This window comes from Mytilus californianus, unplaced genomic scaffold (assembly GCF_021869535.1).
Source record: "Mytilus californianus isolate M0D057914Y unplaced genomic scaffold, xbMytCali1.0.p SCAF_4, whole genome shotgun sequence".
Taxonomy (NCBI): domain Eukaryota; kingdom Metazoa; phylum Mollusca; class Bivalvia; order Mytilida; family Mytilidae; genus Mytilus; species Mytilus californianus.
Genome location: NW_026262690.1, coordinates 67,397,978 through 67,415,207, shown reverse-complemented (window position 1 = coordinate 67,415,207; position 17,230 = coordinate 67,397,978). Strand labels below are relative to the sequence as shown.

Genomic DNA, 17,230 nt, shown 5'->3' with positions numbered 1-17,230 from the left:
TTACAAAACAAAGATTCTTCTAATAAAGTTTATCAATTATCCTTGTAAGACATAGGACTAACAGATAGATAGACTTGAAGCTAATAACTTTATTGTGTCAAAAAATTAATCTAAAAAGGTTGTTTTGGGATTTTTGTAAGTTGAAACATAGGTATACTATTTTTCTCCTAAGGTCTCCTCTGAGAATTGCTTATTGATTTTGAAAACAATTATCATGATTATATGACAAGTTGTAGAGTGTTTTTTAATCAATTTATAATTTAATTATCTTCCAGAAAAGGGCATTGAAAATGTACTAATTCAACATAAATAAATTAAAAAACTTATTTTATTAAAATAGGGATTCTTTCTTGATTGTAAAAATATATATACACTTCTTTATATTCAAATGACTAAAATTGATAACAGACATTTGATGGGGAATACACTAAAAAGAAAATTGGTTTGTTCTAATTACTGTGGATTAATTTACTTTCATGGGTACCAACTTTCGTGGATTCATGGAAACTTTCATGTTCGCGGATTTTTAATTTCGTGGTTTTGCCGAAGTCTGTTTACAAGCCTATAGAAAATTTGTTATTTGTTGAACATTTAATTTCGTAGTTCACCTGTACCAATGAATTCCACGAAAATTGGTATCCAACAAATAATACTTAATACACAGTAAGAGTTTTAAAATTTTATTACTAGCTGTTTCAAGCCAATCGCTGATAAGTGTACTAAACTAAATTATTGATTAATTACAGATGATTTTTGCAGATTTATCAAGTAATTTATAGGCCTTACTTGAATTCCTTTTATATATTTATATTTATATTTCATACTTTGTCTTTTTTCTTTAGAAAACAGATCTTGTTAATCCTTTATTAATCATTTATCTTTCAGACACAATTTACAAAATCACTTATGTAGTGTATATCAAAAGTAATAGGCAACAAATAAATCTATCATTTCTATATATCAAACATCTACTGTAAATTCAGAAATTATTGCGTGCATTTATTATTGCGATTTTGTCATTTTAGACTAAAATGCGATTTTAATTTTTGCGATATTGAGAAAAATCCTGTTTAATTCAAATAAAAAATTTCAAAATGCGAGTTTAAATTATTGCGATAACAACCCTGTCGCATTTTTCGCAATGATAAAAACATCGCAATAATTTCTGAATTTACAGTAATATATAGAAATTGAAAGGATATGGAGTAAATGTACATGGGACAAAATCGTACAGAATACATAGAAAACATAGAAAATTATCAATGAACAGGGCTTTTATTCCTGTTCTTCATCTTGACAGTTGATGTAGGGTCTTCAACTATGAACGAATCATTCATACCCTACAACAAGGTCAAGACGGCCCCTAGTGTAAAGTAAAATTTTATCCGGATGAAATATCATCTGGGGGAAAAAATGTTACAGAAGTTGTTGTTATTTTTTTATCCGGAGGAAAATATTTCACTGTGATATATTATCCATTGCCGTGAAATTCTATCTAGTGAATAGTTAATAAAAAAACTTAATCTTTGCAAATACTATGTACTAATAATAGTGTATTTGAATATAAGCTTAATTAGTAAATAAAAAACCAAATAAATGTGTTATAATGGGAAATAATTTCAGAGATTATAATTGAAAATAATATCCTGAAATATTAAAGTAAATATCATTCTTTTAAAAGACAAATATCATGAAACATATGAAACAAAACAAGAAGTAATTTCACAGATCTTAATTGTGAAATAATATCACGATCAATTTAATATATAAAATAAGGTAAGTGAAATACAGGTAAAAGTGAGTTGTTTTCAGATCTCAGTACAAATAAAAAAGTAAGTAGAATTTTTTTTTTTTTTTTTAAATCATGTTTTAAGTCATCTTTTTATATAAATTAATATAAAAAATTAAGAATACAGGAAAAATTTCACTAAGAAATAGATTCTGGTCTCTGGAATATAATATCTGTAAAATATAAATGGCTCATAATTACCTCCCTTTGATTGATAAATTATGGAAATATGTTCTACCTTGGTGAAACATTTATAATTATGGTCAGGTATATATTGATTGTGAGTACCTTACATAGTAGACAGTTGGACTCTATTTCACAAGGTTCTGTGAAATATGGAACAGAAAATATATACTGGTAAATACTATCCGCATAAGACAGATAGAATTTCACTCCTCTGGAAAAAATCTACCTGTGAAATACCATGTCTCGAAAAAAATGTCTGTGACAAATTATCCCCAGGATAAAATATCACAGAGGAAAAAATAAACCGTTACATAAGTGTCGACTTAAGCGGTACTATTGATAAAAATAAACCACAGTTCACCTTCTTGCTCCCCACCCGCCTCGGAGTGCCAACTTGTGCGATGCTTGTGTACGACGGTTCTCCAGTCGAAAGCACCAGGAATACAAGAAAAGTGCAGTAATTTTACAAGGACATCGATCGCTGCTAAAATATGCCTTAAAGTTACACATGTCGGGAGCAGTCATTGAAATACATAATTTATAATTACAGGCGAGGTTTTTAAACATATATTTGTCATACATTGCCCAACAAAAGACCAATAACTTCGAAACAACAAATGATAGACAATACATATACAACTAAACAACAAATGATAGACAGCTAGCACAGGGCACATCGAAATATATGTAAGAAAACCTACCAGTTTAAAAATAGTATGAAAGGGCAATATACAAAACAGATGACCAGACCAGTATTTTGAAGAAATTTAACCAAACATGAAATTTTGACGGTGTATTAATATGATAAATTCTCACATGAACAAGCACACCATAACTGTAAATATTATAAGAGCATACACCTCAAGCACGGGGAAACGTTCTACTGCCTCCACACAGCACTAGAGACAAACTCTTGAATCAATAGAAAATGAAAGGATATGGAGTAAATGTACATGGGACAAAATCGCACAGAATACATAGAAAACATAAAAAATTATCAATGAACAGGGCTTTTATTCCTGTTCTTCATCTTGACAGTTGATGTAGGGTCTTTAACAATGAATATATACATTTGTGTATTAAATAATGAGGTCAAAACTTTGTGTATTGAGATGTATAATGAAGGGTCTGCATGTATAATTATGTAAGATTGAGGTTGATTAGTAATGTGGTTGGCATTTGAGGAGGTGGGGCATTGTAATTAAGGCCCCACCTTGTCTCTGATTGTTTGGTGATCATGACAGTTGTCAATCATACTGATATTGTATCATTACTCTAATTACCTAATAAAAATAACAAAAATAGCCTGCACATCAACACACCTTAAAGACATACATTCTTGAATCAACTGCTCAAAAAATATACCCAAATTTTTCAAAGTTTATATGTGCATATGTAAACAGACTTGAGAATTATAGGGAACTATATTTCAGTGTGTATATATTTTGTAGATTAAGTAGCTAACCTGTGCTACTTGTTGTTAGGGAGGCCGATGCCTTAGGAGAGATTTAGAACAAGTTCCAATCTTTCCAAAAACCAAATGATTGACATGAATAGCACTGTATAACCTGGCAAATTAGAAATGGTGGGATATTAAAATATTCAATATATTCAATTGCTGTTTGAATAAAAGTAGTTTTTATATTATACTTTTAGGTCCAGACTTAAGTTTCCAAAAATCAGGAAACCACCATCAAACCAGTGTTAAATGGATCAGCCTATCTTTTGTATTGAATGTAAAAACAATTTCTTTTATTTCATTTCTGAATTTTTTTTAAATTTCACCAGCATTTTAAGTTTGTATCCTCAAAATATATACCCGTTAATTAAAGCTACAATTCAATGAACAATCTAAGAAATGGTGTGAATAATAATATTAGGACGTTTAGATGATCAAGATGTCATTCATAAAGACGATAAGACTGCACAACATTGAATTTCTTAATTTTTCAATTGTGCAAATCAATCTTACTGATAAACATGTATCAAATGCAAGGGAAAACTCACCATCAAAATAAATAAATTCACAACATTTGGATTTTTGAGGATCAGCTGACTCCATAAGATTCTTAACAATCTCATAAAAACTGTATGCTTCCGATAAAATTGTGTCGGCAGTAACACCAGCAATCCTCCATTCTTTCATCTCTTGTAAACATGTAATAGGTGCAGCGTATTGTCCAATAAAATATTTGTCCTGTAATATAGAATAAAATATTTATATATTCAAACATGTGTATACCAACACTGAGAAAATGGCAAAAGAAAATAAGAGGGAAAAAAATATATGAAAGCATATCATTTGTAAATAAAATGCTCCGCTGGGCGCAGCTTGATACGACCGCAGAGGTCGAACCCTGAACAGTTGGGGCAAGTATGGACACAACATTCAAGCTTGATACACACTGAATTTGGATTGTGATTAAATATTTGACACAGCATAGGTTTCTGACACAGAATGAATGTGGTCTAAGAACTTAAAAATTATTAATTGACCTATTCAAACCATATCATTATATTTGCTTTTACATATAAATCAGAAATAATCAATTTAAAATGGAAAATTTTAAAGAAAATAAAAGGGGAAAAAAAATCCCTCCCCACAAATTTTTTGAACCCCCTTATGATTCATCACCCCCAAACTCAATCTAAGCCTTCCCTTTATGGTATGGTACCTTGCAGTACAATTTCAGAGAGATCCATACACTTGAACACAAGTTATTTTCTGAAAACTAGAAAAATGCTTGTTTTTTTGCCCCTTTTTGGCCCCTAATTCCTAAAATTGTGAGGCAATTACCCCCAAAATCAATCCCAGCCTTCCTTTTGTGGTATGGTACCTTGTAGTACAATTTCAGAGAGATCCATACACTTGAACACACATTATTGTCTGGAAACTAGAAAAATGCTTATTTTTGGCCCCTTTTTGGCCCCTTATTCCTAAACGTTTTGGGCAATTACCCCCAAACTCAATTCCAACTTTCCCTTTGTGATTGGAACCTTGTAGTACAATTTCAGAAAGATCCATACACTTACACACAAGTTATTGTCATGAAACTAGAAAAATGCTTGTTTTTTGCCCCTTTTTTGGCCCCTAATTCCTAAAATTTTGAGGCAATTACCCCCAAAATCAATCCCAGCATTCCCTTTGTGATATGGAACCTTGTAGTACAATTTCATAAAGATCCATACACTTGAACACACGTTATTGTCTGGAAACTAGAAAAATGCTTATTTTTGGCCCCTTTTTTGGCCCCTTATTCCTAAACGTTTTGGGCAATTACCCCCAAACTCAATTCCAGCTTTCCCTTTGTGATATGGAACCTTGTAGTACAATTTCAGAAAGATCCATACACTTACACACAAGTTATTGTCATGAAACTAGAAAAATGCTTGTTTTTTGCCCCTTTTTTGGTCCATAATTCCTAAAATTTTGAGGCAATTACCCACAAAATAAATCCCAGCATTCCCTTTGTAATATGGAACCTTGTAGTACAATTTCATAAAGATCCATACACTTACACACAAGTTATTGTCCTGAAACTAGAAAAATGCTTGATTTTTGCCCCTTTTTGGCCCCTAATTCCTTAAATTTTGAGGCAATTACCCCCAAAATCAATCCCAGCCTTCCCTTTGTAGTATGGTACCTTGCAGTACAATTTCAGAGAGATCCATACATTTGAACACAAGTTATTGTCTGGAAACTAGAAAAATGCTTATTTTTGGCCCCTTTTTGGCCCCTAATTCCTAAACGTTTTGGGCAATTACCCCCAAACTCAATTCAAGCTTTTCCTTTGTAATATGGAACCTTGTAGTACAATTTCAGAAAGATCTATACACTTACACACAAGTTATTGTCCTGAAACTAGAAAAATGCTTGATTTTTGCCCCTTTTTGGCCCCTAATTCCTTAAATTTTGAGGCAATTACCCCCAAAATCAATCCCAGCCTTCCCTTTGTAGTATGGTACCTTGCAGTACAATATCAGAGAGATCCATACATTTGAACACAAGTTATTGTCTGGAAACTAGAAAAATGCTTATTTTTGGCCCCTTTTTGGCGCTTATTCCTAAACGTTTTGGGCAATTACCCCCAAACTAAATTCAAGCTTTTCCTTTGTGATATGGAACCTTGTAGTACAATTTCAGAAAGATCTATACACTTATACACAAGTTATTGTCATGAAACTAGAAAAATGCTTGTTTTTTTCCCCTTTTTTTGGCCCCCAATTCCCAAAATTTTGAGGCAATTACCCCCAAAATCAATCCCAGCATTCCCTTTGTGATATGGAACCCTGTGGTACAATGTCAGAGAGATCCATAAACTAACACACAAGCTATGTCTGGAAGTTACAAAAATGCTTATTTTTGGCCCCTTTTTGGCCCCTAATTCCTTAACTGTTGGTACCATAACCCCCAAACTCAATCCCAACCTTCCATTTGTGGTATTGAACCTTATGATAAAATTTCATAAAGATCCATTCACTTTAACTAAAGTTAGAGTGCGAATACCAATGTGTCTTCGGACGACAATACGACGACGACGCCAACGTCATACCAATATACGAACACAAAATTTTTTTGCGGTCGTATAAAAATGCAAACAACACTTTACAAATTTCATGTGACTGAAGCCCTTTTCTGGCTTTATCTTCATCAGGAATGATCAAAGCTGAATATTTGAAAGCCAAGGATATATATTAGACCCGAATCAGTCAAACAGATATATATGACCAAAAATTAGCCAAATCCATCAAATGTCAACTTTGCCTGAGTACTGATCATAACCTTGCCGACAACCATCCCAACCTTATTCCCAAACACTCTCTGGTTGTGGTCAACCTTAATTTTAAGCATCAATAATATCTTCAAGGCATTAAAATATTCTGTTTGACACAACTTTGTATATTTGAAAGTAGGGATGTAAAACCAAACTAAGCTTTTGACCTTAACCTTGCAGGCAGACATTTAATGGTGGGAATCACCAATACCAAGTATCAATAATAATCTCCATGGCATTCAAAAGTTCTATGTTAGACACAATTGACACAGACAGACAGAGGGACACAGTGATTCCTATACATCCCCTGAACTTCATTTCATAAAATGGAATATTATAAAAAAAAACTTAATTTGAAACCCTGCTTTTTTCATAATATTATCTATCAAGGAATCATGTTTTTCAAGAATTGTATTTCAATATATTTTTGGCATGATAGACTTATTGATACAGTTACCAGAAGCAGATTCAGGATTTACAAAGAAGTGGGGCAATGTTAGGAATGGGAAGCATAGGAATGGGAAGCATTAACCATATAATTTTATGTCCCCCCTCCCTGAATTTGTCTCTGGACACAAAAAACAAATCTGGTAATCTGTGGTAGACCTCAATCAAGATAAGTTTTCTATGCCATAATTACTGATTCAGTGCTTCCAATTGGTTATATAGTTGACATTCAAACGATGTTCATAATTCTATATATATACAATCATTTAATAATCAGTTATCATATCATTATATTCTACCCTGCCCACTGGTCGCATTCTGTTTCTCTTACAATATCATCTTCCCAGTATTTAAAGTATGAACAAGAGTTATAATGAAAACAGACTTACCGGCCGATCAGTAATTTTATATATTTGACAAGAAAAGGGTCTGCTTCCACCAAAAGGATGAATATCAGGAGTAGTTGTAAAGTTAGTTATTCTGTCATTTTTGTCTTTCATCACTCCTCTGGCATCACAACTCTTTGGTATAATTATAAACAGAGTTTCAGGACATTTATAATTGCTGATATTCTTTTTCTCAAATGACTGTTCAATGTTTTTCAAAGCATCTGTAAAAAGAAGAAAAAACTCAAAATCCTCAAAAAATCTCTTATCTGAAAATATTTATGTTCAAGTTTCTCTAATGGAACTAATTTGAATTTGCATGTCAAATTACTTAAATAATAGCTTGATCGACATATTCCAGGTTTATGTATGGGGCCTGACTAAATCAATTCCTTAATTGTTTTTAATTGCTGTAATAGACATTAAAACATGAAATTAGATAAAGGGAAAGAAGGTGGGAAAGTGCTACCAACAGAAAAAAGTCCTCGTAAGCAGGAAACACAAACAAAATGTGTGGTATATGTTAATGAAACAACAATCCAACACAAAAAATCCACAAAAAGACATCAACATCAAATCTTCTTAGCAATAAGATATAACAAGAGACACCAGTTGTTGGTGATAATGGTACATAACACACTGCCTTATGTTGAAATACCCATTTACAAGTCCACTTGCCAAAAAATCATAATATGATATGATGTCAAGGTCAAGATAACATGTGAGAGACAGTTAGTGGAAGATACAGGATTTTCAAAATTTTCAAAAAGGGAGAGCTAAGGCTTTATATAAAAGAGGTATAGCCTTGCAGTAAAAATTTCTGAAAAGTATGAGAAAGCATAAACTTTTGGACCCATTGACCCCTCCCCCTATTTCAATCTTATAATTTTCATGAAAATCCAAAACAATAATTAGATTTTACAATCAATACTTTGCATATACTTATCAGTAATTCATATAATTCTATAGAGATTAATCATTTAATCTAAAAAAAAAAGGTCCTTAGTACTCATTCTTTTTTGCTTACTATTTAGGAGGGTTTTCTTCTATTTTAACCCTTAATAAAATCAAAATTTTAAATTACACACAGACCAAATATCTGAAATCAGAAATTTGTTTAATCTTCTATGTAAAAGTTTCCACTCCTTTTATGCATATGCAAAACTGAAAAATCAATGATTTTCTTCATATATCATTTGAACAATAGACCAAAATTATGTATCAAATCAGATGCAAATCCAGGATTTTGAAAGTGTGTGTGTGTTTGGGGGTGGGGGGGGGGGGGGGACAAACTAGGCAACCTTTGGAGTAGAACAATGCAAAAAGTCTATGCATTAACCATAAATGTAGCTCCATAAAGGGTGGGCCTTGGGCACCCTGTGCCACCCCTTAAATATACCTCTGCAAATAATCTTTCTTATAAGATAAAGTCCTTGAAAATAGCTTCAATATTCCTCTGTCATCACAACAGTCTCTCACACTGACAAACTATGCTCTCTCTCGCATAGTGTACTTAATGATCTTACCAGGTAAGATGACTCTAAGATAATTTACAACATAACCCCAGGCAAGACCATTGGCTACATCTCCAGAATACTGATAAACTTACCTGGTAAGATGACTCTAAGATAATTAACAACATAACCTCAGGCAAGTCCATTGGCTACATCTCCAGCATACTGATAAACTTACCTGGTAAGATGACTCTAAGATAATTAACAACATAACCCCAGGCAAGACCATTGGCTACATCTCCAGCAGGAAGTAACATCTCTGTTTTCAAAGGAAAGTCTTCTCCTAAAACAGAGCCAATCATTTACAGATCTGTCAGTTTCTTTTAAAGTATAATGTGTTAATTAAATTGTCTTGCAAGTTGTAAATTCTATTTTAATTTTACAGGTCAAATACAAAAAATATCCTGTAAAGAACCAAATCCAACCAAAATTGTTCAGGATGAACTCTTGTAAATCAATAGTTGAAATCACAGGATTAATTTGTTCCATCATAGCAACATTGATTTCAATACTTAACAATATTCAGACTAGATCTTCAAATTTTTTTTCATTGAACTTATAAAACAAAAATGCAAGCATAAACACTGTGTAAAGTTGGGTAGTTGAAGGACAGATATAAAATTGATATATGCATATTTTTTTCAGGATCAGTGGAAAGGCTTCTTCAGTAATGCAATAAATACTGAAGTCAGATAGGATTGTAAGAACTGCAGCACAATTGTTTTTTTATTCTGCTTGAGAAAGTAAACAAAATCAAAAATTGAATTTTTGGTCAAGGCTTTTTTTTTGGTTTTGATGCTCTTAAATTTATTATTTATATGGTTTCCTGACCTTTTGATTTCGAGCAGACCTGATGAAGCTTATTCAAGAAACATGTGTCGGTTGCACAAAAGTTTGCATTATACATCCATAACAAACCAACTAAACCAAACAAAGAAAAGTTTCATCTTTCTTTGATTAATAACAGGTACCTACCACTGACGATATTGTGAAGACTTTTAAGATGAGATTTTGTTTGTCCATTACAAGGTACATAAGTAACCCACTGTAGAGCATCAGGTATGTAGATGTCATTACGTCTATCTACCACAGGGATTACCCTAACCCTTCTTTTGAGGATACCATCATGGAGTGCAGCCAGTACCCTCAGCTGAAGCATCTTGTCCTTAACTGAATTCTGTGTCATCAGAAAAATAAACCACCTACAATTTTTCACAGCTTTAATTAGTGTATTAGACTTCACCTCTGGGTCATTTGGGCTGTCAGGATTTTTAAGAATACTGTGTATCCCCTTCTGTTCCAGGTATTCAATAATTTCTTTAGCACACTGTTTGTCTTCTCTGTCTTCAGAATGAGCTATATAGACCTGATATTGGTATTCAAGTTCTGGTGTAGGTTCTAAGTCTTCCAACTTAGGCCTGATTGGGCTCTCCTGAAAATGATTAAAGGTATCCAAACTATCTAGATGGTATAGGTCAATCATAGATAAGAGTGTTTTTAAATTATAAATACTGTACATTTTAAATAAAAACCTCTAGTTATACCAATTAGAGTAAAACATCAAAGATCTAGAAACAACAAAAAGCCTGCAGCCATGAAACATTGTTCTCATTGCCTTATTTAGTTCCACATTGTATGAGCTTTTAAGGACTATTGCATTTCTTTTACAGTTCCTATACTTTTAGGGGCTAAAGGGGACAAAAATCCTATTTTCATTTGGTGCATAAAATCCGATTACTGTGTCCTGCCTATTACTTAGCCTATACTTAACTGTGTCAAGCACAATGTTGTGTCTACAGCCTAATTTTGTATACAACTGATCAATGTTTATGTGTCAAAACTGAGCAAGTGAACAATTTTTTTTAAGGGAAAAGAGAAGAAAACAAGTTAGACAGTAATACAAACCTTTGTCCTAACTGTTTCAGTTAATTGTAAATCTTCTTTTATTGCTTTCACTAAAACTTCAGACACTTTCTCAGTTTCATCTGTAAAAATTAAGATGGATGATTTCATTTTTATTTTTTGTATGCTACATTAGAGTTTCATAAATAGTAATTGGGAATAAAATGTTTGCATTTTGTAGAGTCTTTTTAGGACTGGTAAATACTAGACAGGAAGTGATTCCTATTTGGGAGGAATGGCTTATGTTTTGTGTTAGTTTAAAACACACTAATTTTCAACTAATTGACATTCCTGATGAATTTATTCACAACTTTTTTTCTCAGGGTGATTTTAAACTATACATATTGTAAAGAAACAGGAGTATTGTTGAGGACTATCTCTTAATGTCTTTTGGTTATTTGTGTAATTGGGTTGCTGTTACATTTACATATAGTACACATGAGGCCTTTTTATATGATGTGCAAAAAGTTATCATTATCATTTATTATTACTATTATCAATATCAAGACTACATTTTTGTATATTACCATTGAAAAGAACAACTCTTGCTTTATTTCTACATATGTCAAAATGGTTTATCACAGAGTTCATGGTATAGTAAAATCTTGCTAGTTGTAACTTCTTGTCATCTATATTAAACTTTGCTAAATGGTGATCTTCCATTGCCTTCATTGCCCCTATGGCACATGGGTATTCACAAATGCAGAAATATGTCTGAAAAGGTATTTGAAAAGCATGAACAAACACTATATATAATATGAGTGATACATTTCAAGTAAAACAATTTTTTCGTAACGTCTATAGATAAAAATACTTAATTTCCTAAAACCGTTTAGAGAACATTAATCTTAATTACTGCAATATATAACCACACTTTGGGAAATCTTAGAATTTTGTTACATGCTGTGGTGGAGGGTTGTCTCATTGGCAATCATGTTATCATACCACATCTTTATAAAACTTATATTGATTTTTTCAAATGGGTTAATAAATGAAAACAAAAACATTGTTTGCTTAATTCAACTACAATGTCTCATGCAAGCACAAACTGATATACCCCTGTGGAAGAGTTAAAAATGACTGTTTTGATAAAACATGCAAACATGAACCATATCGCAAGGCTTTTACCAGCTTGGAAGGAGCTCAAGGTAACATAAATTAAGGAACTATTACCTGAGCAATTGATTTTCCAAATCTGAGGATAAAGAACCAGAAAAAATTAAATAATCAAAGCTCTTAGATAAAGATATCATACATAAATATTCACCTGATCACCATCAGTAACACTGTAAAGTTTCACTGCAAATTTTCTAATGTTTCCCCCTCTTATTGAATTGGAAAGTTCCAAAACTGTGACCAGTTTGATATTTTCATCTACTTTTGACAGATCAAAATGGCAAGTACATGATGTTGGTACTAATTCATAAAACTTTGTTGACACATGGTTCTGAAGGTTGGTGGATTGATTTCTATACCATTCAGATTCTTTCAGTTTATTTTGCAAATCTGTGAAAAATAAACAAAATAATTAAAAGTGTACATGTCATTTGCAGGTAAAATTAAATTCAAAATAAATTACTAAAGAAGACAAGACAAAGAAATGCCCCCTCACTCCACTCTGAAGTAACTGTATCATAACAAAGTCAATGTAGAACTTTCTTTGAGATTTTATTATGTCTGGGAGACACAAATGATGCCCCCGCAGATGCAAAGTGTTATTTTAAAATAAGTTCAACTATCTCCCAAAAGAGCAAATATCAATAAAAATCAAAACTCTGACCACATGCACACCTTCAATATATGTACAATCAGCCAGCAAAGTGAAAAATTCCTAGCATTCAAACTGTAGAAGGAGTTATGCAGAAACACTATGCACCTCTTATGCAAGTATATACTCCAAAAATGACAAAGTTCAACTATCTCCCAAAAGAGCAAATATTAATAAAAAATCAAAACCCTGACCACATGCACACCTTCATTATGTGTACAAACAGCCAGCAAAGTGAAAACTTCCTAGCATTCAAACTGTAGGAGGAGTTATCTGGAATAACTATATACCCATAATGGGATGGACAGACGGAAGGAAGGATGGACGGACAGGGGTAAAACAAAATGTCCTCCAACTTTCAGTTGTGGGGGCATAAAAATCAGTAAGCATGCTAATAACATCAGAACTACAGTTTAAAATACTATAAATCAATGCACTGAATACAAGAACAAACTAGAGAAAAGTGACAGAAGCCATCACAGAGGGCCCCTCAGAAGTTAACAAATAACTTGTAATGTGTTTTTTGATTATAACATATGCTAAGCAATGACTGATTTGAACTAATCTTTTGTTCATGACTTTTTATGTATTGTTTTCTTCCTTCTACCGGACAGTGTCTAAGAAGTGGTAAATACTTAGGTACACTTGTAGTTACTAACATCTTCAATAAAAAAAAGGCAAAAACTTTCATTTTGTTAAAAACTAGAGGCTCTAAAGAGCCTGTGTAGCTCACCTTGGTCTATGTGCATATTAAACAAAGGACACAGATGGATTCATGACAAAATTGTGTTTTGGTGATGGTGATGTGTTTGTAGATCTTACTTTATTGGACATTCTTGCTGCTTACAATTATCTCTATCTATAATGAACTTGGCCCAGGAGTTGCAGTGGAAAATATTTTGTAAAAATTTACAAAAATTTACAAAATTTATGAAAATTGTAAAAAATTGACTATAAAGGGCAATAACTCCTTAAGGGGTCAATTGACAATTTTGGTCATCATGACTTATTTGTAGATCTTACTTTGCTGTACATTATTGCTGTTTACAGTTTATCTCTATCTATAATATTATTCAAGATAATAACCAAAAGCTGCAAAATTTTCTTAAAATTACCAATTCAGGGGCAGCAACCCAACAACGTGTTGCCTGATTGGTCTGAAAATTTCAGGGCAGATAGATTTTGACCTAATGGACAATTTTATCCGGTCAGATTTGCTCTAAATGCTTTGTTTTCAGAGATGTGAGCCAAAAACTGCATTTTACCCTATGTACTATTTTTTAGCCATGTCGGCCATCTTGGTTCGCGGGCGGGGTCATCGGACACATTTTTTAAACTAGATACCCTAATGATGATTGTGGACAAGTTTGGTTAAATTTGTCTTAGTAGTTTCAGAGGAGAAGATTTTTGTAAAAGATTAGAAAAATTTACGAAAAATGGTTAAAAATTGACTATAAAGGGCAATAACTCCTTTAGGGGTCAACTGACCATTTAGGTCAAGTTGACTTATTTGTAGATCTTACTTTGCTGAACATTATTGCTGTTTACAGTTTATCTCTGTCTATAATAATATTCAAGATAATAACCAAATACGGCAAAATTTCCTTAAAATTACCAATTCAGGGGCAACAACCCAACAACGGGTTGTCAGATTCATCTGAAAATTTCAGGGCAGATAGATCTTGACCTGGTAAACAATTTTACCCCCGTGTCAGATTTGCTCTAAATGCTTTGGTTTCAGAGATATAAGCCAAAATCTACATTTTACCCCTATGATCTATTTTTAGCCATGGCAGCCATCTTGGTTGGTTGGCCGGGTCACCGGACACATTTTTTTAACTAGATACCCCAATGATGATTGTGGCCAAGTTTGATAAAATTTGGCCCAGTAGTTTCAGAGGAGAAGATTTTTGTAAAAGTTTACGGACGATAAACGCAGGACGCAGGACGACGGATGACGGACGCCAAGTGATGAGAAAAGCTCACTTGGCCCTTTGGGCCAGGTGAGCTAAAAAGTATACCTGGTAGAATGTATTGAAGTAACCCTGCATAATGTGACCATACCAGACCATGAGCTACATTTCCTGCAGGCATCAAATGTTTTATAGTCTCTTTTTCTGAAATAAAAAATCCAACAAATTTTTATTATACATTTAATTTCTTAATCGCTGTCTGTTCTAAAATTGCAAAAACAAGTTTACTATACTACCTAAAAGAAATGTTTTGAATTGCTTACCTGGAATTATGCAGTCTGATGTGTTAAAGTCTATGATCTCTGTGGTTGTATCAAAATCAGTCTTGTTCCATATACTTCTCATTTAAAAATATTTTTGAAGTAAAAAGGACACAAAGTATTAGTACTCTTTTTCTTTTTATGGTATGTTTAAGCTAAACAGCTAAAGACACATTGAGCACTCTTGGTTACATTCCGGCCACCATTTTTTATTGGTGGAGGAAGTTGGAGTGCCCAGAATGAACCATTGACTTTTGACAGGAAAACTAGCAATCCTAGTCAATTAAGATCTGAGTCCAATGCACCTTGCCAAGACTGGGGTTTCAACTCATAACCTCAATGTTGAAAGCCTAGTGTTTACTGCAGGCGAACTACTTAAACAACTCTGCTACCTTCTAAGCTAGTGGTACATCTGTTCATTGTCATACTGTTTTAGTTTATGTAGCATGACAGATGGAGATTTTGATAATTTTTTAGATTGAATTGTTTCCTTTTGTATAGTTATTGAAACTTAGTTTAGAAATTATTTTTACTCTAAAAAAATTACTATTCAGTCAGTAAAACATTCAAAGAATATATAAAAAAAAAGATAAAGATAAAAATTAAAATCTATTTATTTTATCTTTATCTTCTTTTTTATATATTCTTTGAACATTTTACTGACTGAATAGTAATTTTTTCGAGTAAAAATAAGGTTTAGGTGAAAAACGATAATTAAAGTTATTATACATTTAAGACAGTTTTAGAGTAAAGATATAGAAGTTATTAAAGTCATAATTCATTCACAAGTTATAAGTTTAGTTATGGAGAAGCTATTTAGATTTTTATGATAAGTCCGGAATAAGGTACATTGCGTTTTGGAAAGCGTTATGCAAATATTTTAATATTTAAGAGTCTTGATTAGTTGTGTGTTTTGATGAATCAAAGTTTTTTTGATGTAATGATGTAATAAAATGAGAGCGAAGAAATAAAAAAGAATTTGTTGAAAATCAGAAATACTATCTGTATTACTCTGAGAGAGGGAACTATTTAGAACTATAAATGTTATTTGCAGGTGTTATAGATTATTGTAATCAGCTATGATTGTCAGAATGATTGATAAAGATTGTGATTATTCGCAATGAGATGTCTACTCTCACCTTACTTAGGGTATGTGTAGTAACAGAAGTCCATTACTAGACGAAGTGTGCAAGCTGTACTATATAGTAAGGCGATCACGATGTCCCCATTATCAGTGGAAAGCCCCATAGGTGGTCCTCCCAAATCTCGTTTTATAACTATGGAATCATGGGAACAAATATTATCATTAAAAAGATAGCTGTTAATTAGTCTCCTTGAGTGTTTTATTAATTATCAGTTTGTTGTAAATGAAGTGAGCCGACTAAGTGCGGTTGTTTCTTATTGCCAGTTATTTAACTTCATTTTAATTCAACATTTAGAAAATGATATAAAATTTTATAAACGAATACATTAGTACCATTTTTCATCGCGCAAAGGCAAATGAGAACAATAAAATCTGCCGTGTCGGACTAAAAATGTATCGTCTATTTAAAAGATATAGTTTTTTGTCAAAATATAGTCATAATTGCCTCTTTTTTTAAATAGAACGTTGTGTTGACGAATTATGTCTCGGTTACTTACTGCAAGCAAAAGACGGGGTTTTTTCTTCGCTTCTCCCGAAATACATTTGTCCAAAATATCCGACTATTCGTTCGCCATCATAAGATGTATACGTGAGTCAGTGTTGCAACGTGTAATAGTCCATTTTTTGTTTTATACTCACAAGATTGAAGACATCTGTAGATCATGCGGATTAAAGTTTTGATTTATCGTGTGTTGCTAGCTTTACGTTCAGTGTCAAATATAACATGCATATCCCATCAAAGAGTTGTCGCAAGTGTTATATTTAACATCAGAGATCGTAACATTCATTCTGAATACGCGAGATACTGGATTTAAAGTCATTAATCCGACCTGACGCGGCTGCTATTAATGTATACACCCCACACTTGTAACAAGGAATTGTATATTTGAATATACAATTCCTTGCTTGTAAGAATGGGTTTTACTGTTGGAACCGGACAATTCCAGGTATTACTTTATTTCTTTACGGCCCAACTTAACCCTTGAGATTAACTTAGTATTTGAACAAATTAAACTACAGCTATAGGTTTTTGAAGTAAGAATTCGTCATAATTCTGTATGAAGTATACTTAAATAAAGATATACT

General features: G+C 32.6%; 1 protein-coding gene and 1 long non-coding RNA gene across 2 annotated transcripts in view; both read right to left on the bottom strand.

Moving 5' to 3' along the window:
* LOC127738403 (uncharacterized) overlaps positions 1 to 17,230 on the bottom strand; it is a 34,464-nt gene that overhangs the window by 3,451 nt on the left and 13,783 nt on the right. The window contains exons 4-11 of the mRNA XM_052249644.1: positions 14,789 to 14,884; positions 12,267 to 12,505; positions 11,527 to 11,713; positions 11,003 to 11,082; positions 10,073 to 10,529; positions 9,276 to 9,380; positions 7,587 to 7,807; positions 3,983 to 4,172 (exon numbers count right to left, since the gene is read on the bottom strand). Coding sequence (XP_052105604.1) covers positions 3,983 to 4,172; positions 7,587 to 7,807; positions 9,276 to 9,380; positions 10,073 to 10,529; positions 11,003 to 11,082; positions 11,527 to 11,713; positions 12,267 to 12,505; positions 14,789 to 14,884 — 1,575 coding nt within the window. The remainder of the gene's footprint in view (positions 1 to 3,982; positions 4,173 to 7,586; positions 7,808 to 9,275; positions 9,381 to 10,072; positions 10,530 to 11,002; positions 11,083 to 11,526; positions 11,714 to 12,266; positions 12,506 to 14,788; positions 14,885 to 17,230) is intronic.
* Positions 5,215 to 6,512, bottom strand: LOC127738425 (uncharacterized). The gene is made up of 2 exons (XR_008000036.1): positions 5,459 to 6,512; positions 5,215 to 5,296 (listed from the first exon to the last, which is right to left on the bottom strand). It is a non-coding gene; the product is annotated as an uncharacterized LOC127738425 (long non-coding RNA).